The sequence below is a fragment of the Urocampus carinirostris genome, chromosome 5, assembly GCF_059441175.1.
Source record: "Urocampus carinirostris isolate Australia breed hairy pipefish chromosome 5, RoL_Ucar_1.0, whole genome shotgun sequence".
NCBI lineage: Eukaryota > Metazoa > Chordata > Actinopteri > Syngnathiformes > Syngnathidae > Urocampus > Urocampus carinirostris.
Genome location: NC_142353.1, coordinates 31,181,145 through 31,206,696, shown reverse-complemented (window position 1 = coordinate 31,206,696; position 25,552 = coordinate 31,181,145). Strand labels below are relative to the sequence as shown.

Genomic DNA, 25,552 nt, shown 5'->3' with positions numbered 1-25,552 from the left:
AGGCGCACTAGACTATAGGGCACATGGAATAAAGACTCCACAAAAAGATAAATACATTTACATTAAAATTGATTTCATAGAACATAAATTGACTTGATGAGATCTGATATTACCACTAAAATTGCTTTGAGCAACAATTAACATTTTAACCACACAGGGGCACTCATAGACAACTATGTTTCTCAAAGGCGGAACAGTTACAGTATGCAGTATAATTTAATTGTATCTACGCATTTACAATTTGATCTATGTTTTTAGGCATGTAAGGTGACCAATTTGGAGTTTTTAGGTACCCTTTAGTCTGTAAAATACGGTAAATTAGCGGTTCATATTGTACAGTGGGGGAAATTTCGTATGTAGGAGCCTAAAACACATCTTACTCAGATTTGTAACCTGAAAGAACACTGTAACCTGGAGGGAAGGTCTACTGTTCATTGCTTCGTCTCTTATCTAACAGGACCAAAAGTGGGATCTTATACTTGTCCCGCCCCTTTCCAGGTCTCACTTGCAATTTCCTCCTCTCCCATTTTTTGTGAATTTCCCAGAACTCAAATCAAGCTTTGTAAATAATTTTACTTCTAGTGCAAACACTACCAAATCCTTTCGTTCGATAAACACAAGTAAGACATTTCTCCCTATGTTTTTTACTTTGTGTAACAAAAGCAGGAAGAAGAAAATAACTGAAAACCATCCCCCAAGAGAGCAAATTCGGCTTTTGTGAATCATTTATTTTCTGATTGTACGCACAAAAACAGTTCTATTGCTGAACAAACGAGTATTACCTCACTAGAGTAATGGAAAAAAGCCACGATTAAAAACAAAAAGAATCTTGCTACTGTACATGAGAATTTTGTTGTTTTCCTCGTTGCCCTAATAACTAATAAACAAACCCTTCATTTAGCTCCAAAGACACCGGTTTAAGTTAAAAAACAAAAGACGAGGCAACCGAAGGACACAATAAGTTAACAAAGTAAGAGCACCAAGTGTGCATCTACCCCTTTTTTAGAGGAGCGATACCATTAGATTGCAACGACACTAGAGGGCGCCCTTGTCCGCGTTGTGACAGCGTGGCCCCGTCCCCGTGAGATTTATTGCAGATTTCTACTTCATGAAGCACCAACACGGAAAAGAATCATTTAGTAAGAAAATATTTTGAGATTATTGCTGAAATTACGATGTGCTACAATCATTGTCACGTAATCTGGAATAATAAAACAAGATGATCACATAAACACAAGAGATGAACCAAGCTTCTGCTGCTTTGGGTAGCAATTGAGCTGGAATGGCCACACAACTCCTCTGCGTGAGAACAAAAGCATCCCATCATTTGATCATTGTGAGATCTGCGTGGGAATTCATGAAAATAGTTTTTTTTCTAAACAGAATTATCGGAAATGTCTAAATGAACTCCAGGACAGTAAATCCTTACCCCGAGTTTGATTAAGCTTTAACTTTGATATAGATCATTTCATTTTTAATGTAGAGTAAAAAATATAAATTTCAAACTCAATAGGTGATATTTTTTTATAAATAAATGTGACAGTAATCTAAAATTAACATCCTTGACTCGAGTTTAATCCTTACCCTCAGTTAAAGCTTTAACTTTGACATATATAAATATGTTTGATCTCAAGTTAACCACCGGGAACATGCCTGGGGAAAAAATTTAAACTCAACTTGTGTTTTTGTTTGTACATAAATATGAGAAAACATTAAACTTGAATCTAAAACCAGAGTCTTTAACCAATGTTAAATCCTTATCCTGAGTTAAAGCTTTAACTTTGACATCACTCATTAAACTCAAACTAAAACAACCCGATTAAGCAGAGAATTTGTTTTTAACTGGGCATGTGTTTTTGTTATCAAGCAGTTGTGATGGAACAATCAACCTTAATATCAAACAAACAACTTTAACTTGAGGTAAATCCTTACTGAGTTAAAGCTTTAACTCTGAAATTCCTTTTTCTTTTAAAAATCAAGATTAAAACCAACTAGATTGTGCCTGGAAATTATTTTGAGCTCAACACGTTTATAAATTATAAGATCTAAGTTGTGATTACACCTCGATGTAAATTTTAAATCTTTAGCTTGAGTTAAAGCATTAACTTTAATACTTATATTAGTTTTATATCTAATCCAGACTCAACCAGATCAAGCCTGAAATGAAATTAAAATTCAACATGTGTTTCTGTTAAAATGTTTTAAAATATTACAACTTAATCTAAAAAATATATCTTTAACTCTATTTGAATTCCTAACCAGAGTTAAAGCTTTAACTGTGACATCACTCATTTTCTTTTTTTTTTTAATCCAAATTAATCCAACCGAATCGTGCCTGGAAATAATCAGCAATTTAACAAGTGTTTTTGTTAATAGATGCGACAAACATTAAATCTTGATCTAAAACTTAAAGCTAACGTTAAAGCTAAAGTTAACTTTAGTTAAAGCTTTAACTGCGTACGGAGTTGACATCATTTTCTTTCTTTTTTTTCCCCTTTTTTTTTGACTAAAACAACTAGATCGTGCCAGGGGAAAAAAAAAGGAAATAAAAACTTGAATCTTTAACCAAAGTCAAATCCTCACTTGGAGCTAAAGCTCTAACTTTACTCATGTTCTTGTTTTTTCAATCCAGATTCAGATCATTACATTGATCTTGGAAAAAATCTGTCTTTTATCATGTGTTTTTGTAATTGAAAGTATGAAAAATATGAATCTTAAATCTTTAACTCAGGTCGAATCCTTATCCTGAGTTAAAGCTTTAACTTTGACCTCACTCATGTTGTTTTGTAATAAATCCACATATTAACATCAGCACTTTAACATACGTTTGAGTTAGTACATGTGATAAAACATTCATCTAAAATATATAACATTAGTCACATCTGTACCCCTAGAGTTAAAGCTTTAACTTTGATGACTCATTTTTTTACTTCTAATGAATTAAAAAAAAACAGATTATGACTGGATAATTTTTGAAACTCAACATGTGGTTTTGTTAACAAATATGTGATAAAACATGAAACTATCCCTGCTTAAATCCGATATACATAGTTGCTGCTGGTTTGGTTAGCAACAGACATCTTAAATGAGCTCCGTAGCCCTCATCTTTACGCGGTGACTTAACAATAGAATCAAGAGTTGAGTTTTCTGGACTCGGCAAATGGCTTTGTGAACGTCGCGTCGGATAAAACGAGTAAACGGGAGGGACCGACCGACCGGGTGACTCGAACGGGCGGCGGAGGTGGGCTTCAGTCGTCGGCCACGATGGAGAGAGAGCGAAGTTGGTTGAGCTTGGCGTCGTTCTCCCTCTGCCGCTGCTCGTCCGTCAGGCCGGCCTGCTCCATCTGATCCGTCAGATCGCTGAAGACTTTGTACATTTCCGTGAAGTACACCACCTGAGCCGGGGTAAGACCTCACTTTTCAAACTTTTACATGCTGAACGTTTCGAAGGTGACACATGCGCTGTGACCCTTGCAGTTTTGTCCACCAAAACTGAGCTCATGCGACTGAGATCCGTTATCCCTGATTGCGTGTTATGGCCAGGGTTGGGTTACTTTAACTGGATTACTTTCAATTACTTTTGGATTACTCCAATACCAAATTTGCTAGTAAAAGACAAAAGAAACTAAATATGAATAAAATGACTTAATTTTGTGCAGGCTTGGGGAGTAACGGAATACATGGAACGGCAAAAATGATGTTGGCAAGCTGTTTGGATTTATTTTCATTTTGTTTCTGTCGCATATTATGTTAGTTTTGCCAGAGATCAAAGAGATCAAAGCCAGGAGAGAAAGCTTACCACGTGTTGTGAGTCATTATTTTATTCATATTTAGTTTCTTTTGTCTTTTATTAGCATATTTGGTATTGAAGTAATCCAAAAGTAATTGAAAGTAATCAAGTTAAAGTAACCCTACCCAACCCTGGTTATGGCAAGCAGGGACCGTTAGAGCAGTGTTCCTCAACACGGGCCTTTCCCGTGGCAAAATAATCACGAGAAGAAGAAAAACGGACGCTTAATTACACTCCTTAACAGAAGATGACAATAATGCCCTGCCCGATCTCTTCTTCCAGTTCAATCAATCATCCCTTTCCCAATTGTGTTTGAGAGGGACATTGTCTCATTTTATTGCGATTCTGTTGGTTTTATTTCCTTTTTCTGTCCATAATAATGGGTCCCAAAAAAAGTTTGTGATAAGGGGAAGGAAAAGTGTAAAATAAAATGATTTAAATGATTGCAAAATACGATAATGGTGTACGAGTGTCTACCTTTGAAGCACAGCTGGAAGGTACAGTCATTGCTTTAAAAGTGTTATATTTTTTTCATTTTTTACCAGTGTATTATTGTTTGTTATCTACATAATAATTAAAGTTGTTTATGTAGACATTTGATACATATTTTGGGTACAGTTTTTTATTCTGTAAATATTTTGAAGTTTTCATGTGGGCTTCTGAGCCCATATAACAGTACCATACTGCAAGTCACGTGGATAAGCGAGAGAGCGAGAGAGAGAGAGAGAGAAACAGAGAGAGAAAAAGAGAGAGAGAGAGAGAGTGGGATAAAGAGAGTGAGAGAAAGAGAGAGAGAGTGAAAGAGAGAAAGAGAGAGAGTGAGTGTCAGAGAGAGAGAGAGAGTCAGAGAGAGAGAGAGCCAGACAGAGAGAGAGAGACCACAATTCTGGGGCGGTTTTGGCATAAGATCTTACCTCTTATTAATCATAGTCAAGTCCCATTTAGTATAGCTCTTAATCACAAAATGTCTAAAAGGACTGCACAGGTTACAATACCGGAAAGAAAAATTTAGAACCTCAGCATGAGGAAAATAGGAAACCTTGAAAAGGGGCCTCACAAGTGATAATCCCCCTTCTGGAATGACCAGGCTGCAATAGATGTTACAGAATGACTGGCAGATAGACAAAGAAGGCAGCGAGAGAGAAGCCCGGCCCGAATGTGATGATTGACATCGAAATTAGGCTCGGGTTGGGCTTAAGATCTTATCTCTGTTACATTATCATACCAGTGTTGCTAAAACAACAAATTTAAGAGAGCCTCCCATTTTGAGGCGTGTTGTAATCTGCAATCACGAGGGAGAAAGACAAACAATCATCTTCTGTATCGTTTTAATGGAACGCACGTGTGGAAGTGGGAAGCAAAAGCTGTAGATAGTGAGGCGTCCACCCAAGCCGGACGGGACGGAACCGAGCGAGCTTTCTGACCAGAACAAAAGTGGTCTTTGTAGTAAGGGAGTCAAGCGAAGGAGGAAACCGAGGGACAACCGCCGGGCACCCACAAGCGCTTATTCGCGGGACGCAAAGGGTCATTTACGTCATTTCCCTCGCTTTCATCTTCGAACCTTTAGGACAAATTAAAAGATCGGATTGTCCTCACGACGCCAAGTTCAGAGTGCAGATTGAGATAATCTGATTAACTAATCAGGAGTGTGCCACGGAGGAAATGACACAACTCGGGGGGGCAGCTGCCTTAAAAGAAAGCTTCGGGGTTCTGGCCGGTGCCAGACAGACGAGGGCGGCCCGTCTCAGTGTGGGCCGCCATCAGGAGGTAATTGCATTATGATGCTCCACTAAACCGGGAGGAGGCGGGTCCGCTAACTCACCTGTGCCCGGATGAGAGCCTCGAAGCTGGGTTGGAAGTAATCGATGCGACTGTGGTAGAACTTGGGCATCTCGTCGAGCAGCTGCTTGTTCTTGGCCTCGAAGTCTTCCCGGACCGGTCGCAGCTCCTCTCTCGCCTACAGAAGACGACAGGAGGAATTTGTTGTATTGAATTTAGCATACCATCCAAATTGGCAAAAGACATTGCAGCCAAGAGTAGATTCAGACGTGTATTTGACCGGAAAACATACAAACAAAAGTATTACAGAATCATTTATTCAATTACTGAAAAAGTACTGGGAATGTGGATGAAGCTGGACAAACATATCAATAAAAGTCAAGTCATGTTTATTTGTGATGCCCTTAATCAAAAGGAGTCTCAAAGGGCTGCACAGACTATTGCAGACTACAGTAATCCCTTGGTTATCGCGGTTAATGGGGACCAAAACCACCTGCGAAAAGTGAAAATCCGCCAAGTAGCGACGCCCCTTCAAAAATGCTTTTTTTTTTTTTTTTAAATGAAATTATTTTAGTTTATTATTATTATTTCTTAGACCCGGTTAATGGGGTGTAAAACCACCCGCGAAAAGTGAAAATCCGCGAAGTAGCGACGCCCCTTAAAAAATACTTTAAAAAAAATAAAAAATAAATAAATCATTTTGTTTTATTATTATTATTTTTTTATACCCGGTTAATGGGGACCAAAACAACCCGCGAAAAGTGAAAATCAGCAGTGCATCTGTAGTGACGCCCCTTCAAAAATGCTAAAAAAAAATATATATATATATATTTTTTTAAAATTTTATTTTATTATTATTTTTTAGACCCGCGAAGCTCTGAACCCGCGAACGTGGAACCGCGAAGTCCCACTGTACATACTATTATTACACCATCTCCTGATCTAAAACCTACACGAGGGCAAGGAAAAACTCAAAAACCTCAACATGAGGAAAATGAAGAAACCTTGAGAAGGGACCGCACATGAGGTCATCCCCCTTCCAAGATGACCAGGCTTCAATGGATGTTGAAAGATACAGACATCGTCAACATGAAACATTCTTAAGCTAAAGAATTCAGGGTGTCTCAAAAAAATGTACTCACTCTTAGAATGACGAGAAAACCTTTATTTATGAACATAGAGTGAAGTGAAATAGCATCGAATACATGAGACAAATGTAATTGAAGAATCATGTTCGCAAATGTTCAAAGTGATGACCATTATTGTCCAGACAACGCTGATAACGCGCAAACATCGCGAAACACATCAAAAAAGTGAGTACATTTTTTGAGACACCCTGTAGAAATGTGTTTTAAACCTCGATTTAAACAGTTCCACTGAGGTTGCAGATCGAATCTCAGAGTGCAGAGGATTCCACAGATCTGACATATTAAGATTTAAAGATATAATGCAATTTAAATCCCTATTATTAGTACAGACGGGGAGCGTCCATTTGACTTACGTAAAACGGAGGCTACGAACATTTTTCGGAATGTCAAAAAATATCCGGACATTGCTGTTAGATTTTGTATTATGTGCACCTTTTTCCGAGTACAGGACAGTAGTGCTTCTTTCCGCCGCTACCGGCGTGTGGTGGCGCTGTGAGGTGTCAACCCAGTATCCACCCCAAAGAAGAAATTCGCTTCCTCTTCCTAGTTCGTGTGTAAACATTCTATCCTGTCTCAAGCGCGCTAAGAACTTTGACGTTTTTATTGTTGTTTAATATCTCATGCATCCATTCAATATGGTTGGTGTGAAGTGTAATGAAGAGGTGAGCCGTTTCCTTTGAAATTATGATGGAATAAGAAAGCTTGATGCGGTTGAGAAAATTGTCGGATGACTTTTTTTCGGCCACCTTTTAACACAGAGGAGGACCTCTTGAAGCGCATCTTCCAGAAGTAAGTTAAACTGAAGTTTATTTATCTTTATAGAGCATATTATTTTATGAAATGTTTTTTTTTTTGTACAAAACAATACATGTTACTTATACAAACCTTAAACATACAAAATATAGCTTTGAAGCAACTTACGAACAATTTCAACTTACTAACGATCGTTCGGAACCGTTGGTAAGTAAGGCAGCAACTGTATACCCTACATGTATTTTGTATAAATATAAAAAAAGAAGAGTATTAAATCAAGTTTTTTTGGGTATCACGTGCTATACGAGTTACTTTCTGTATTATAAATATGAAATATTTTTAAAAGTTTTTTTCTTTTTTCAAAAGATTTGGGTTGGGCATCACGTGATATACGGGGCATAAGCGACAATATTCTCAGTTTGAAATGTTATGTCCTTGTTCTGGAATTTTCCTTTGTGGGGTAAAGTTCTGTTTTCTTGTTTTGGTTTTGATTATTCTCTTATTTGCTCTTGTTTGCGCCCCGAAAGAATCTTTAAATAATTGCACAAATATGTGGGAAAAATAAAATAAATACACACACAAAATTAGCAACGTTTTTTATCATATTTTAAGACCATTCTCGGCATAAAAACATAATTATGTTTGTTCGCATTCAGAATCGTAAATGGACGTTGAAAAAAAAGACGAGATTGTTTTTTCTCATTTTCAAAAAAAATTAATCCAGAAAATAAATTGTGAAAAAATATTTAAATTAAGAAAAATGTTCGGCCAACAGAAAAAGAACATTAGTCTTAAGAAAATAAAATGTAAACAATGTGAAATGAGCAGAATTGTGTTTTTCATGTTAATATAATCTCTAAATTAAAGAAGAAATGCATTTTCCTTTTAAATGGTACAAAAAAGGGAAAGTAATATTTCAAGTGAGAAAATCAGCCTACATTATTCCTAACATATAATACACAATTTAAGAAATGGTTTGTCAAACGGGCACAATTATTTTTCTCATTTTACGATAGTTATTAAATTATATTGGCAAAAAAGGGCATTTAAAAAAAGCCCAAATGTTTTATTTTGATAAAAATCTTCTCCCAAAAAATTGGAAAAAAGGAAAGAAAATTGATATTTATAAAGAGCTATATTATTTTTCAATAGAAGCAAATATTTTACTTGGAAACGTCCCCACTTTGTTTTTTGGCCTGTTTTGTATCTTGGACTTGAGCCCTTCCGGTGAACAAAATATGTCTTAAAACCGTTATTCATTTCTTTTACCATTACGAATTGATATCGGGCAGCGACCTCGTGGAAGCCATATTCAATCGTCACCAAAGTCACCGCGTGCGAGGTGTGTTTTTCGGGAGGGGGAGAGATATTTGCCTAATTCCCACGAAGAAGAGCTGCAAAAAAGGCTGTAATCACGACAAAGAGTGAGGAGGAGTGGGTAATGTGGGTAGACTTGGCTGCGAGTGGACTCCCGGTGCCACAAAACTCGAGTGTGTGAAAATGTTTTAGTGGACCGACTCTGCAGCAGACACACCACGAATATGCAAAATGCTGAGACTTTGTATTTTAAAAAAGGAGCATATTGTCGCTTTTTACCGTGTTGACTTCGCATTCCTACGGTGTGTTTTCTTCGCCTCGGCGAGTGGGTTTGAAAAATGGAAAGGCCGGGCTTGTCTTTTGAAATGCACGGGGATCCAAAGGGCGGGAGGGGGGCCGGTTGGGGGCCTCTTTGCGTCTTTGTTCCCCTGACGGTGCTTTTCTCGACATGTGGGCGGATCTCTCCATGCGAGGATGTGTTAGCGGCGATGGAGCAGGAAATGTTAGCTGCGCTTCGGTAATGGCCTTGCGTGTGCTTGTATGTATCTCTGGTTCTCAATTTCTCGCGCACGCATTTCAAACTCTTTCACCTATGCTAGCTCGGCTATTTCGTTTTTTCTATCCGGCCTTCTACAGCGTTCGTACACTTTTTTCATGGCCAAATTTAAGCACTCTTTGGGGACTTTTAAAGCCAATTTTCCATTTTTTTCCAGTACCATTAAAAGAAAGAATAACACATTATTAGGTTTTAAATAATCATTATTGGGGCTGCATTAGCTCAAGAAGTAGAGAGTTTGTCTTGGTATCAGGTGGTCGCAAGTTCAGTTCCCGGCTCATCCGTGTTATATGCCGAAGTGTCCTTGGGCAAGGCACTGAATCCCTTAAGCCCCCGATAGCAGGTAGTTGCCTTGCATGGCTGCCATCGGTTAGTTAGTGTGTAAAAGAGAAAACTGCACATTATAAAGCGCTTCATTGACTTGAAAAGTGCTATTAAATGCAGACCATATAATATTGATTGTGTTTATCCATTTATCCATCCATTATCTGGACTGCTTATCCTCAGTAGAGTCGTCGGGGTGCCGGAGCCCATCCCAGTTATCTTCGGGCAGTGGGCAGGGGACAGCCTGAACTGGTTTCCAGCCAGTCGCAGGGCACACAGAGACAGACAACTCACTCGCTCATTCACACCTAGAGACAATTTGGTCAGGTGAAATTTATGGAATTAAATATATTGAAATGTAGCGTTTACCAAATTGTTCGAATTAGTTATCTGACTCCATTAACCAAACACAACCTACATTCTCCTAACAATGTATGCTTGTTTCTTGATGGGAAAAGATGGACAACAATAGCTGACATTTTCACACGGGGGCAGAATTAATTTCTTAAATAATTTAGCTCAGTGAACTCCATCAAATATATGGCCAAATTAGCTAAATTAATATCGCTCGAGTCTCCGTCAAGCCTCCTCTCTCGATCTTTTGCTCCTCTTTTCGACCCACGTCTCTCCACAAGCTGGTCTGCTGGCTCCTCCCATGGGCGTGCCAATGAAACCCCCCACGTGGGGTCCATGAATTGAGTCCATTTGACTTTCAAAAACATGCAGGAAACCGGAGTGCCCGGAAAAACCCCACGCAAGCACGGGGGAAAACATGCAAACTCCACACAGGAAGATTTGATCCTATGACCTCAGAACTGTGCCGCTGACGCGCTAACCACTCATCCTCCATGCCGCCTAATTGTGGTTAGCATTATTATTATTGTTGATCTCACCAAGACTAACGAAGTATCTAAGGTGGGTTCAAACAAGAGGGAAGATCGGGCCTAAACATTCAGGCCGGACCCGAACTAGCCCAGCTTGAAAAATTAATATGATTTAAGCGACTAGGCCCGAAGAAAACCCAAATTTGCATATTTTATTTAGGAGCAATCCGGAATGGTGATTTTGGCCGAATAGGTGCACATGGACGCGCACGCGCGCTTGGGAATAGGAACGGTGATTACTGTCTACGATCTTTTTTCAGTCAAAGGGCCGGTGTAAATTGAAATGAATTCAATTGTTCTGCCTCAACAATTACCACGCAGCGTCACACTTGTTAACGAACAAGGAAAGTGGGTCTATATCCCCGATTTACCCACTAATGCCAGCTGGTGTTCATCGTGAGGGAAGACGAAATGCATAACAAAGACAAAAGACCACTTTTAAGCATTTTTTTTCTTTATGCGATGCACGGTCTATCGCAGGATTTGGGAACCTATGGCTGGCGAGCGATGTATGACTCTTTTCATGAGTACATGTGGCTTGGAGTTAAAATAGCATTTGTGTTATTCTTAATAAATTACTTCATGCAGAGCCTATTTCACTATTTCACATGGGAAACTGAGACAATAGTGATGTACAAAGGGTTGAGTTCAGTATATAGGACACAATTTTAACAGTCAAGGTGACACACCAACAGACCCCGTGGCTGTAAATTGTAAATAAATCTTTATATTGAAGCTTATTAAACAATCTATGCTCATTGTTGAGACACTTTATGATGAAAAGCCGCAGAACAAACTTTACACAGAACAAAAGTTTTACCCAGAAGCTCTAGAAAAGCACCGAGAGCAATTTGATTGGGTGAGCGGTAGGAATGGACGGAGCTATACACAGAGCGCACACACTCTTTTCAACTATAACCAGCGCCGTCTGCGCCAAAGGTAAATAGTTGGTATGGGGCCGGTCACACAGCCGTTTGCGGCTGAATCACGGCTAAAATTTTGCGTTTTTTTTTTTGCCCGTGGTTGCCCGCGATGGAAAATGCGCAAAATTGGCCAACCCGCTGTTCATCGGTGGTATGCCCGCAAAACAGACGCCGGCGACTGTTCCGCTTCCTCATCGCGTAATTTCTGCGTCATTTTCTCGTGTGGACCACGGGTATAAAAGCTCCCGAGCCGGTGTTGTGCCCAAATCCGACTCCAACGCAAAAGTGGTTTTGGTTATATCTTCGCCATTACGTTCCCTAAAAGTGAGATAAAACGAGGTAAAAGTGGTTGTAGTAGCGAGGGGATGCAAATCTCGGCAGGGATGTATTTCTCGGCATAACACCGGGCTGTAGAAATCATAACCGCTCAAGACACAGTCCCGTGAAGATCAAGATTTCAAGCTATGGCATCATTTTTATTTTATTATCTTGAAAAGAAATGTCAAGAAATACAAATGGATTAAGACGAGGTCACTACGCTGACGGGGATCCATGTTCACCCCCTTGACGTCTCGAGCACAACTGACGTGTGCTCGGCAGATCGCGCTGTATATACGCGGAGAAAGGCGTTTGACTATCACACGCGTAACACGCTAATTTCACGTAATAACACCGCGATACAGGCGCAGAACATGCTATTACCATGCTACACCCACGATTACCCGCTGAAATTTCCCGTCCTACCCATGTGTAACCACGCCCTGGCCGCGGCCAGAGCACGTCGTTCCGCGTCATTTCCGCGTCATTACCTCGTGTTGACCACGTGTTGACCACGTGTGCGGCACGCGGTTCAACACGTGCTCAAACTTTTGAGCAGCTCAAAACTTTTTCGCGCGGCCAACCGCGTGTGAATTTCCGACCGCGAGTAAAGCACTGCTGTATCTCGTCTATATGGCGGTCTCAAAACGTCCAACAGCGCCCAACAGCGTCTGCTTCATGGCCAGAAATTTCTGGCCGTGGTTCAGCCTCGATACGCTCGTGAAAGGCTGTGTACCCGCGCTCTGAAGAATTGAGCAGCGCAAAACTTTTTCGCGCTGCCACCCGCGTGCGAATTTCCGACCGCGTGTTAAGCACTGCTGTATCTCGTCTGAATGGCGATCTCAAAGCGCCCAATACCGTCCGCCTCACAGGCAGAAATTTCTGGCCGTGATTCAGCCGCAAATGTCTGTGTGACCGGCCCCTATCCTCAGTTGCAGTATTTTCTGACATTCTTCCAAAATAACTTTGCTTGCACCTTGTTTTGAAACCATTATTTGGAATAAAAAATGAGCCTCAACACTGTTTGTACTTGCGGGAGGGAGAGGGATTTTAAGTGGTATATTTATATTGATATTGGACACAGAATCTGGCATTACTATTATTTCATAGAGTTTATCAAATCATCTAGCGTCACGCAGTGAAATAACATTTGCTGAAGAATTAGCTTTTGTCTGGAGAGTGGGTTTGGCAATTTTGTTGAATTTGTTCTAAAATATATGGTGTGGCTCTCCCAAAGAAAAAAATAAATAGTTTTGCTTTTACGGCTCTTTGGGTCAAAAAGGTTCCCAACCCCTGGTCTATCAAGCCAGACTGCCGAGAAACTTGGCAACAATTTAAAGCACTTCACCCAGCGTTCAAGCACTTTTCAAACCATGAAAAAACAACATTTAAATTTCAAGCATATAAGGAAATTCAACACCCGTATGAAACCCTACCTCCAACATGGTGTTTCTATACCAGTATGCCAGGGTAAACTAATGTCAATTTTTTTGCCCAATTTTAACTTTGCCAAAAATAATAATGAGAAAAAAATTTGTATGTTTGCAGTTTCATTGACCAATCAAGTGATATTCATCCATATCTGTAGGTGGCAGCAGATTTTTTTCTTCTTCTTATATTTAGTAAGTATCTGCGCATGAGGTAGAACTCAACTGGTGGGTCGGGACCCAAAAATTGGCCGCGGACCTGTTTTTAGTGGGTTTGGGCCTTTTCTAAGAAAAAACGGACAGTCCATTACACTTCTTAACAGTAGGTGACGATAAAGCTCTGCCTGAGCTCTTCTACCTATTCAGTCAATCGATAGGAACCATAACTAATTTTATAGTCATTTTGTTGGTTTTATTTTCTTTTTCTGCCCATAAAAATGGGTCCCGAGAATATTAGTTATGAGGGTAAGGAAAAGAGGAAAACGATTGAGTAGAAGAAGGAACTACATAATTAAATAATATTTAATGTTTAGGTGCACACAGTATTAAAGTTTTGAATTTCATTTAGTATGTGGCGGTTTTAAAACAGTTTTAGGGGGTTGCTTCTATGCGATGTAGGCTTCTATGAGATTATAAACTGTACTCAGTCGTTTTGGTTTTGCTGATCAATTTGTTTTTATTTAATATAAAAGATGAACATATTCTACCACCTCTGCTTGAAAGTGCACAATCCTTTTACTGGATACATTTGAGAAGTGGAATTTTTTCTTGATTTGGGTCGCAGCTTGTCATTAGGGTGCAATGGTGAATCCTGAAGTCAGACCAATTGAGAACCACTGACCAAGATATCTAGTGGTCTACTGATTATACAGCGGATTTGGGCCTTATACCTTTTTTATTAGTGTTACTTTTACTATTGTGATATTTGGGCCGGGCCGCGAGAATATAGACATACATTTAACCGTCCTGTGGTACGGATAAGTTTGCAGACCATCGGTGTAACGCGCAAAGCAGCGCTGTTAGTAGGTATGGGAGTGTTTGAGATTTTTCTATGAAAGAGTTGTCTTCATTCAAAAAAGGTGAACAAAAAACATTCCGCAGCAAGCAAACACTGCCGCAGTATCATCATACCTGGTGCAGCTTGACCATGACGGGCCCAGTTTTCTCTTTCTCTTCGTACTTCTCCACTTTGGACTGCAGGCGCTTGTAGTCCTGCAAAGTCTGCTCCCGACGTTTCACAGCCATGTTGAGGCTGGGGAAGACGGCGCCGTACCTGTGAAAATAAAGCAGCCGTGATCAATCCGGGAAATTACCGCTCCGTAAAATGCACCGAGGGACTTCTTACCGCAAACAATGTTAATAAAAGTCGTTATGAATAAATACCATTCCTCGCGGAGGTACTTGCAAACCCCGGAGGACGGCTCGGCATCAGGCTTCCTCTATTATCTCGTTATTGTAGTTTAAAAAGGCATGACTCTCGTCATTTGGAGACAATTATCGTTCTTTCTAATGATAATGAAAGTATATTCTTACGACGAGAAGCGAAATCTCGGCCACTAAAAATAGGAGAACTCAGGTCTTGCTGTAACTTAGCAACAGAGCTTCGTTGCGGGACTTGTTGAAGTGCGTTAGAATGGCCGCTTACATGCAACACAAAATATTGAGCAACCCAAGTAACCTGCAAAGGGTCAAATGAGGTGTTCGGTTTTATATCGGGATTTGTTTATCCGATACTGGCCTTATTATATAACAGTTGTTTTTATTTTTCTCATCAGGCATGTTCCAAAACATCACAAAATGACCACATCACCCGAAAAGAAAACAGAGATGACGGGTTGAAGGCTAATAACAGAGACCCTAAATAACTTTGGACGCTTCTCTATCAATCATTTCAAATCATAATTGGATACATTTATTTATTAATATTTGTTTCATTTTTGTTTTGTTTTAACCATTGTTTGGGTCTACTCTGCGTCATATTGTCCATTGAATGTCTAAATACAGCACCTTGAGTTGCAGTTTGTTGCTGAAATATGGGTTATACAAATACATCTCTGAATTGATTTGATCATCGTGTTTTACATTATTATTACAGTTATTTGGTAATCAATTTTGAAACGATCAAATGGTTTAAATCACAATATCCTGGACTGTCTCAGAAAATTAGAATATTGTGATAAAGTTCTTTATTTTCTGTAATGCAATTAAAAAAACAAAAATGTCATACATTCTGGATTCATTACACATCAACTGAACTATTTCAAGCCTTTTATTATTTGAATATTGCTGATTTTGGCTTACAGCTGAAAAAAACTCAAAAATCCTATCTCAAAATATTAGAATACTTCCTCAGACCAAGTAAAAAAATAATTTTATAACAGCAAAACTAAATCAAACATTTGAAAATGTCCATTGATGCACTCAGTACTTGGTTGGGAATCCTTTTGCACGGATTACTGCATCTATCCGGCGTGGCATGGAGGCAATCAGCCTGTGGCATTGCTGAGGTGTTATTGATGCCCAGGATGCTTCGATAGCGGCCTTCAGCTCATTTGCATTTGTAGGTCTGGTGTCTTTCATCTTCTTCTTAACTATACCCCACAAATTCTCAATGGGGTTCAGGTCAGGGGAATTAGCAGGCCAATCAAGGACAGTGATGCCATGGTCAGTGCACCAGTTACTGGTGGTTTTGGCACTGTGGGCAGGTGCCAGATCATGCTGGAAAATGAAATCCTCATCTCCATAGAGCTTTTCAGCAGATGGAAGCATGTAGTGCTCTAAAATCTCTTGGTACACAGTTGCATTTACTCTGGACTTGATGAAACACAGTGGACCAACACCAGCAGCTGACATGGCTCCCCAAACCATTGCTGACTGTGGGAACTTCACACTGGATTTCAAGCAACTTGGATTTTGCTCCTCTCCAGCCTTTCTCCAGACTCTGGCGCCTTGACTTCCAAATGAAATGCAAAACTTGCTTTCGTCTGAAAAGAGGACTTTGGACCACTCTGCAACTGTCCAGTGCTTCTTCTCCATAGCCCAAGTCAGACGCTTCTTCCGTTGTCTTGAGTTCAGAAGTGGCTTGACCATGGGAATACGGCTATTGTAGCCCATTTCCCGGACACGTCTGTGAACTGTGGCTTTTGATACCTGGACTCCAGCTTCAGCCCACTGTCTTTGAACCTCCCCCAAATTCTGGAAGCGGCTCTTCTTCACAATTTTGTTAAGGCTGCGGTCATCTCTCTTGGTTGTGCAGCGTTTCCGGCCACATTTTTCCCTTCCAACAGACTTTTTGTGGATATGCTTTAAAACTGCACTCTGTGAACAGCCTGCTCTTTGAGAAATTTCTTTTTGTGTCTTACCCTCCTGATGGAGGGTATCAATGATGGTCCTCTGGACAGCAGACAGATCAGCAGTCTTCCCCATACTTGTGATTTAGTTTACTGAACCAAGCTGAGTGTTTTTAAGGCTCAGGAAACCCTCGCAAGGTGTTTCGAGTTAATTAGATGATTCAGGTGATTAGTTAAATAGCCTACTTGTATACTTTTTCATGATATTCTAATATTTTGAGATAGGATTTTTGAATTTTCTTAAGCTGTAAGCCAAATTCAGCAATATTAAAATAATAAAAGGCTTGAAATAGTTCAGTTGATGTGTAATGAATCCAGAATGTATGACATTTTTGTTTTTTTAATTGCATTACAGAAAATAAAGAACTTTATCACAATATTCTAATTTTCTGAGACAGTCCAGTACATATTACAGTTTCTGAGGTTCGTTTTTCCCTTGCTTTTCCTTTCATTCTCCTCTGTACTCAAACAAGACAGTCCATAAAACCTGAGACAAATAGTTAATTCCAAATAAATAGGAATTATGCAACCAACTCATTTCATAAATTTACAAGTTGAATGAGAGAAAAAAAACAAGACAGAAGTCCCGTAAACAGCAGATTACTTTGATAAATCATTGTGTGAGATATGGAAATAAATGACCTCAAAAATAATAAAAACAGCACTTAAATAATATAATTTATATTCAGTAATAAAACCACATATCAGCTATTTTAATACAGGGAGTGCAGAATTATTAGGCAAGTTGTATTTTTGAGGATTAATTTTATTATTGAACAACAACCATGTTCTTAATGAACCCAAAAGTCTCATTAATATCAAAACTGAATATTTTGGAAGTTGGAGTGGGGCTTTTTTAGTTTTAGCTATTTTAGGAGGATATCTGTGTGTGCAGGTGACTATTACTGTGCATAATTATTAGGCAACTTAACAAAAGACAAATGTATACCCATTTCAATTATTTATTTTCATCAGGGAAACCAATATAACAGCTCAACATTCACAAATATACATTTCTGACATTCAAAAACAAAACAAAAACAAATCAGTGACCAATATAGCCACCTTTCTTTGCAAGGACACTCAAAAGCCTGCCATCCATGGATTCTGTCAGTGCTTTGATCTGTTCACGATCAACATTGTGTGCAGCAGCAACCACAGCCTCCCAGACACTGTTCAGAGAGGTGTACTGTTTTCCCTCCTTGTAAATCTCACATTTGATGAGGGACCACAGGTTCTCTATGGGGTTCAGATCAGGTGAACAAGGAGGCCATGTCATTAGTTTTTCTTCTTTTAGACCCTTTCTTGCCAGCCACGCTGTGGAGTACTTGGATGCGTGTGATGGAGCGTTGTCCTGCATGAAAATCATGTTTTTCTTGAAGGATGCGGACATCTTCCTGTACCACTGCTTGAAGAAGGTGTCTTCCCGAAACTGGCAGTAGGACTGGGAGTTGAGCTTGAGTCCATCCTCAGCCCGAAAAGGCCCCACAAGCTCATCTTTGATGATACCAGCCCATACCAGTACCCCACCTCCACCTTGCTGGCGTCTGAGGCGGACTGGAGCTCTCTGCCCTTTACCGATCCAGCCACGGGCCCATCCATCTGGCCCATCAAGACTCACTCTCATTTCATCAGTCCATAAAACCTTAGAAAAATCCGTCTTGAGATTTTTCTTGGCCCAGTCTTGACGTTTCAGCTTGTGTGTCTTGTTCAGTGGTGGTCGTTTTTCAGCCTTTCTTACCTTGGCCATGTCTCTGAGTATTGCACACCTTGTGCTTTTGGGCACTCCAGTGATGTTGCAGCTCTGAAATATGGCAAAACTGGTGGCAAGTGGCATCTTGGCAGCTGTACGCTTGACTTTTCTCAGTTCACGGGCAGTTATTTTGCGCCTTGGTTTTTCTACACGCTTCTTGCGACCCTGTTGACTATTTTGAATGTAACGCTTGATTGTTCGATGATCACGCTTCAGAAGCTTGGCAATTTTAAGAGTGCTGCATCCCTCTGCAAGATATCTCACTATTTTTGACTTTTCAGAGCCTGTCAAGTCCCTCTTCTGACCCATTTTGCCAAAGGAAAGGAAGTTGCCTAATAATTATGCACACCTGATATAGGGTGTTGATGTCATTAGACCACACCCCTTCTCATTACAGAGATGCACATCACCTGATATGCTTAATTGGTAGTAGGCTTTCGAGCCTATACAGCTTGGAGTAAGACAACATGCATAAAGAGGATGATGTGGTCAAAATACTCATTTGCCTTATAATTCTGCACTCCCTGTATGTTCTTACAGAAAGTTTGTGAAACATGTGATAGCTAAAGGTCTTTGGGCGGTATTTTGCAATTTTTATTTAGTTGTTTTTTTACTGTTCATAGGAATTTTAAAGGAAGTACTTTTAAGACGATTCATAACTGTACCAATTTGAAATTCTGTTAAGTATTTATTTAAAATTAAAAATGGCATCCATAATAATGAAATCATTTACCTGGTTATTGCCTCCACAAAACACAATTCTAAATTGAAAATATATGTATAAAATTCAATATTAAATATAAAGGAATATGGAGAAAAAAAACCATCAAAATATCAAAAATATTGTTATTTAGTTTCATGCCACAATGAATTCATTAATTGAGAGTTACCAAAATATGCAACTTTTTGTTATCGTTAATTTACGGTTTCTAAAATTTTCACAATTTTACCTTTTTAAAGTGACAGTGTATATTATTGAACATTATGCATTAAAAAAAGATTTAAATAATTAGTAAAAATACATAAACTATCATACTTGCTGGTCTAGAAATTAATATTTATTATTTACACAACATGAGCCACACCTAAAGGTAGCTGACATAAGTGTCTGCCGTCTTGCTGCTACGGGTACCCAAGAACCCCATTTTGTTGGCCTGCAGCCTCTGTCATAAAATTAATAATATGTTGCCCGCTACTAATGTTGACCGCAGTATAAAATAGTTTGTACCAAAAAATATATATCACCATTTCACCAGATGATGGCAGTCGCCCATAGGCCACCTTGCCATTCTGTGAGAATTTTAGCCCACCCCATTTACGACATTGCAAGATTTAAAAAAGAAAAAAAAAAAGAAAAAGAAAAGAAAGTCGACTGTGAGGACCACCACTTCCAGGACAAGTGACATTTAGAGTATTTTTTCACAGACATCAGAAAGATCGGAGTCTGCCTAATTTGTTAAGAGACTGTAGCTGTTTTCAAAGAAGATAACATCAAGAGGCACTGCAGGACTAAAAATGCTAACTACAAAGTGTAAACGATTGCAGTAAAAAGGTGAAGCAACTGGAAGCTGTTTTAACGGCAAAGCAGCACTTTTTCACGAGACCCTGCGAGTTAAATAAAAATTATACAAAGGCGCTGATCGCCCAGGAAAGCACACCTTTCACGCAGGTTGAATTTATGAAAGACTGTTTAAAGAATGACAAGCTGAAAGGTCGACCCTTACATATTTTCAGCTGACCAAATCCGGCACGCATTCTGAAAAGTTTGGACACCCAGGAGATAGATGCTCGATTAGAGTAGGAGTATAAACTCATCACAAGGTGACAGTAAATAGGGCACAAAATGATTCATGAGGTGTTTACAATAAATGAGTCACCAAAACACACTTTTTTTCTTCTTTTTGGGTATTTATTCTCGGAACGGCTCATTTAAAGCATTTTAGCAACCAAACTCTCACTCTTCTCCCAGTGTGCTGCCCCCGGAGTTATTATCCGCTCAACCCGACTGACGTTTCCATTAAGGGCGGGCGGATTGATACAATATCGATATTATTGATAATGAGATAGTACTTGGATTGAATCGATACAATTCACTTGTGTTACAATTACAACTATTACTGTGATACAGGTTGTTAGTGGATTGTAAGGTTATCCATGCATGAAAGTCAAATTTTAAGTTGTGTTTATAATTTATTTGCACAATATAGTTTATTTTTAAAATATTGTGCAATGGAAGGCATTCTGAAGGTCTTGTTAACATTGTTATACAGTGTTTGTATTTTTGTTATGTTAATGCTTTTTTGGGGGTTTGACTCTTGACTTTTGTTCTGAAACAGTTGTCGTAGAATTATTTCACTTTATACTGTTGTACAACTTTAATATAGTATTGTTCACACAATTTTAGTTTGAAAGGTATTATAGATGTCATGTTAACTTTGTTAAAGTTGTATTTTTGTGGCCACTTTATTCTTGTTTGAGCATCTTTACTTTGTTTCTTAAACATATGTACTAGAAATGATAAAATTTTTCATTGTAGTTATTAAAAAACAATTTGACTGTTTCTACAATCATTATAAACTAATTCAAGGGGGTGACAGTTCAGTTATTTAAAGATCAAGAAATTTGAGAAAAAAGTATCTGATTTTTTTATTGATATTACCCTGAATTTACTGGTATCAAATTGATACCAAAACTAATCCAGTAACGCTTCGCTACCTTGCTGTTGCATCAGTATTTAAAAAAATGAAATGCGTAAACAAACCGTTGCAATTAGAATACTTCCAATTGGATTATAGTGCCCGTTTACATAATTGGAACACAGAGACCCCTCGCTACTGAGCTCAACGGTTATCGCTGATTAGCTGCTTTGCGGATTTTGCATTTAACCGAATTGTCTTTTTGTCATTGATTTCAACATACTGTGCATTGTGTTCTGCGGCAGACAACAGACATTGAACACAATAATGAGGGAAGGCCTCTGTGCACGACTGTGATAGCCCGGTGCATGCCGTCATACAGCGGGGCGGGCGCACAAGTCAATGTGGCCACCAAAAAAAACTGTGAAGCATAAAAACAGCCAGCCGGCCTGTGACTTTGAAAATAAGTTCAACAATTATATCGGACTCTGAAAAAGTCAGAATAGCGCAAAGAAAGGGTAAACCAGTGGGTGCTCCGTGGATTATTATCAGGTTCAGGAAACGACACAGGCGGTGTTGGGAGGGAAGGCTATAGCAGTGCTGCAGGTCCAGCCTACTGCTAAAGCTAGGCTACGTAACAACTCCTACAAGCGACCCCTGCCAAGCCTGCAACTCAGCAACGGCAGATCTATTACCCATTAAACAGATGTCCTTGAACTACAATTCGTGGGAAACCGCAACATCCAAGACGGTTGTACTTTTTTCATCGCGGAGACCTGGGTCAAACCGAGGATACCCAATGCTAGCGTGTAGATAGCTAGACGCTCTCCAAATCACTTTCTTACACTGAAAGGAGAAGCCCTCCCATTTTGTTTTACTTTTGCATGACAATAAAGAGCATTCATTCAAATGCATTTTTGTGTTCTGTGTTTTATCTGTAGATCTATAGTTATTAATTTGTTACAGTTGTAAACTCTCAGACGTCATCTTGAGGTAAGTTGCGTCCTTGGGGGCTTATATGAAGGGGCGTCGCTACTTCATGGATTTTCTCGTTTCACGGGGGTACTGGTCCTCATTAATCGTGATAACCGAGGGATTACTGTTATTCTGAGTTTCGGAGTTGCTGGTTATACTTGCTTGGGAAAAAAAATGCTGTCAGATCAGCCTGCAGTAGGACGTATTGACCGGGTAGGGTGTTTCGGCAGAACACCGGCCCTCAGCTCTGATGTAGGAAACCGCCACCTACCCCATATTGCCAAATCGCCTATCTGCCTTCTGCATGTGACTTAAGGGCGAGTGAAAAGTTACGCATGCCGGCGCTCGGCTCTCATACAAGCGTGAATTGTTTCCGACAGGAAGCTGAGCAAGGAGTGGCCTTGGGAGTGACATCATGGAGCTGGGCCCGGCCCGGCCTACGCTCTGCTGCTATTTATAAACAACCACTTTGACCTAGTTCATGGCGGGGTTCCACGCATAGCCTCAAGTCTACTATCTGAGCTCTCATGTGTGTGCATGCTAGCAGCGCCAGGGTGTTACGTAACCGCCCCCTATACGTGACGGCTCCTTTACAGTGGCCGGTTCATGACACAGCGAGAAAATTTTGATGTCTGAGGGCCATATTCTTACGTGCATAAAACACCTGTCGGCCCGGAGCAATTTTGTCATGACACACAGCACTGCCTGTTGTCCGTGTTGCTTTGTTAGCGTGTGAAATGATTTTCAAGTGGCTTCTTTCTTGAATGCTGACGTCTCGCTTCTATGTTTAAAGCTCTTTGTGTGACTCAGCTTTAGAGAAGAGGTCGCGCATAGTGAAAGTTAACCATGTGACCTATTACGTTTATGTGGCCTACCTACTTTTACGTGGTAAAACTGTAACATTTTTTATTTGGTTGCAGCGGTTTCTGAAAGGACGATACAGATTGCGACAAACTGCAGAAGGAATTCGCTTTAGAAACTGATTATATATCATCATGCACTCCAAATTTGGCCGCATTTGAGAGTACATTGCTGTTAGTTAGATTCCGTTTTCTGTGCACCTTTATCAGGGTAGTGGACAGTGCTGTAGTGCTTTTTACCCTCGGTGGCGCTGTGAGAGGTCACCCAGCATCCACCCTGAGGAAGAAATCTAGCTTCGACTTCCTGGTTTGTGTGTCTACACACTGCACTTTATCTCTAGCACGCTAAGAACTTCGACGTTTTTATTGTTTAATATCTAGTGCATCCATTCAATATGGTGTGAAGTGTAAAGAAGAAGCGAAGCATTTCTTTTGAAATGAAAGTGGAATAAGAAAGAATGATGCGGTTGAGAAAATGGTTGGATCACTTTTTTTCCGCCACTTTTTACCACGGAGGAGGATGTCGCCGAAATCTTCTAAAAGTAAGTTAAACCTAACTATTTATCCTCATAGTCAAGTCAAGTCATGTTTATTTGTGACGGCCTTAATCACAAGGAGTCTTAAAGGGCTTCACAGACCACAGAATGTGTAGCTTTGTTTTTCAGTACAATGCTTCATCATTCAGCCTGCTTTGTAACATTATAGAGCATGTTATCTTTTGAAATAAATATTTCTTAGTACAAAACAATACAGGTTACTTAAACTTACTTAAACATACTAATATAAACCTCAAACATACAAAATATAGCTCTGAAGCAACTTACGAACAAATTCAACTTACGAACCCATCTCGTTTTTAAGAAGGGCAGAGTCTGTAATTTGGTTACATTTGAGTGTATTTGAATATTAAAAAAACTGTAATCCGTCATTTATTGGGGACCAGAAGCCCCGCGATTTGCGAAAATAAGCGAAGTAAAGCAATGCTGCCTCAATGGTTAACAGGGGTTCTGCCGAACCCCGCTCGCACCCATAATCGACCGGGCAAGTAGAGCGCAGCCGCAAAAATATTGTTATTTTAGGTGGAAAGAACAGAATAGTTGACTGGGAATAATGGATCACGGGCATAAGAGAAATTTCATTTTAAGTAGACCAGCACGGCATGCTTCAGCTGACTGAACTGAGAAGAGAAAAAAAAAAGCCGGGCACCGTTTGTCTCAATAGTCCACTGCAGATAATGGATCGAGGTTGCACAGCTGCTGTACATTTAAGGGGAAAAAAATGGAAAAAGGAGGTGTCAAGCATGACACAAATCTGCTCTCCCTGCCCCGTGCTCTACAATATTCAACTTTGGATAATGGATCCAAACCAAAAACAGTGCAGTTCATTCTGTAGAGCCCACCATGGGCTTCAGTGGCCTGAACTGAAGAGTCAATTTTTTTTTTTGCCTCCATTGCCGGAAAAAAAAATAACATTTTTTATTTTAGATGTCCTTTTCAGGTAAGGGTAAATGTTTTGAAAAGGCTGCTTGACTCATTTTCACACAAGTCACAGTTGTCGGTTGATTGTGTCATAAACCTTTCTGTAATATTTATCGTTTACATTGTTCTCTAAACCAGGGGTCTCCAACCTTTTTCAAGCAGAGAGCTACTAATTGTTACTATTTAGCACAAAGGACACCCAGTTCGATATGCATTTCTAAGAAAACAATTTATCAGTGAATTTGTACAAACACGCAAAAATATTTGTACGAACCAAAATTTGTTGATTTTTTAACTCAAAACTGAGCCACTGGTTGTATTCAGATTCATGTTTTAATGGCATTTTTCAAAAACACTAAGGCTGTAATGGTACTTTCAATATAAAAATTGCAGATGCAGTATACAGCAATTAAAAAACTGATAACGGTTTAGGTAGTCTTCAGCACAATATTGTAATTTTATTAATGTCCAGGGGAATGTTATATATGGTTGGTTGATTGGATCCCTTAACCATTCGGGTCCTAGGGGCACCATTTCCTAAGGTGCGTCTGGGGCAAGACCAGCCTGGTGGCGCCCGTCCCTCCCTGGGCTAACAGATGTTTAGCTGAAAGAGTTTTGGGTACAAATTTGATTACAGAACAAATTCATTATTATTCATAATTATACAGCTAAGCACAAGCTCAAAAAAATAATAGCCGGTATATGACTCCCGGGCTATAATTCGTCAAAACCCGGCAAAAAAAGTACAGAGGTGCTACGCTAGTTCACTGAAGGTTAAGCTGGTGACGGTCTTCAATATGTTGTCGGCTGTGTGGAAATGAGGAGGGACGGGAGCGCAAACATGCCAACGTCCATGTGACAGGTCTGGGTGTGTAGAGCAAAACGTCTAAAATAGCATCTGGGAACGGGTGTTTACAAAGCGGGGCGGTCGGACCGACCGGCCAACACAAAGTCTGGAACAACCACCCTCTGTCTAGGGATCTGTTCAGTCCTTTACATAGTTCACAAGGGCAAAAAATACACACCAAACCAAGGGCGGATGGAAGTAGGGTTTATGTGCTTGCCCTCAAAAAAGGGGGAAGTCGGAAAAAACGTGAGGAACTTGTGCATGCAAAACGGCTTCCACCTGCTGCAGGAGCAGTTGGCTTCTGGAGCGTGAGTTCTTGCAAATGTGTGTGACAAACATGAGTGTGGGAGTTTGATCTGCTTTAACTTGCCTTATGCTTTGTTGATCAAAACTGGCTGCTTTGGAAAGAAAGCAAAAGCAAACACCCTTAGGTC

At 39.8% G+C, this 25,552-nt stretch overlaps 1 protein-coding gene across 1 annotated transcript in view; it reads right to left on the bottom strand.

The window, feature by feature from the left end:
- Positions 1-707: 707 nt before the first annotated feature.
- bin3 (bridging integrator 3) overlaps positions 708-25,552 on the bottom strand; it is a 61,597-nt gene continuing 36,752 nt past the window's right edge. Inside the window, exons 7-9 of the mRNA XM_088336445.1 lie at positions 14,351-14,492; positions 5,613-5,747; positions 708-3,395 (exon numbers count right to left, since the gene is read on the bottom strand). Of these exons, the coding sequence (XP_088192571.1) occupies positions 3,249-3,395; positions 5,613-5,747; positions 14,351-14,492 (424 nt within the window). The 3' untranslated portion in view covers positions 708-3,248. The remainder of the gene's footprint in view (positions 3,396-5,612; positions 5,748-14,350; positions 14,493-25,552) is intronic.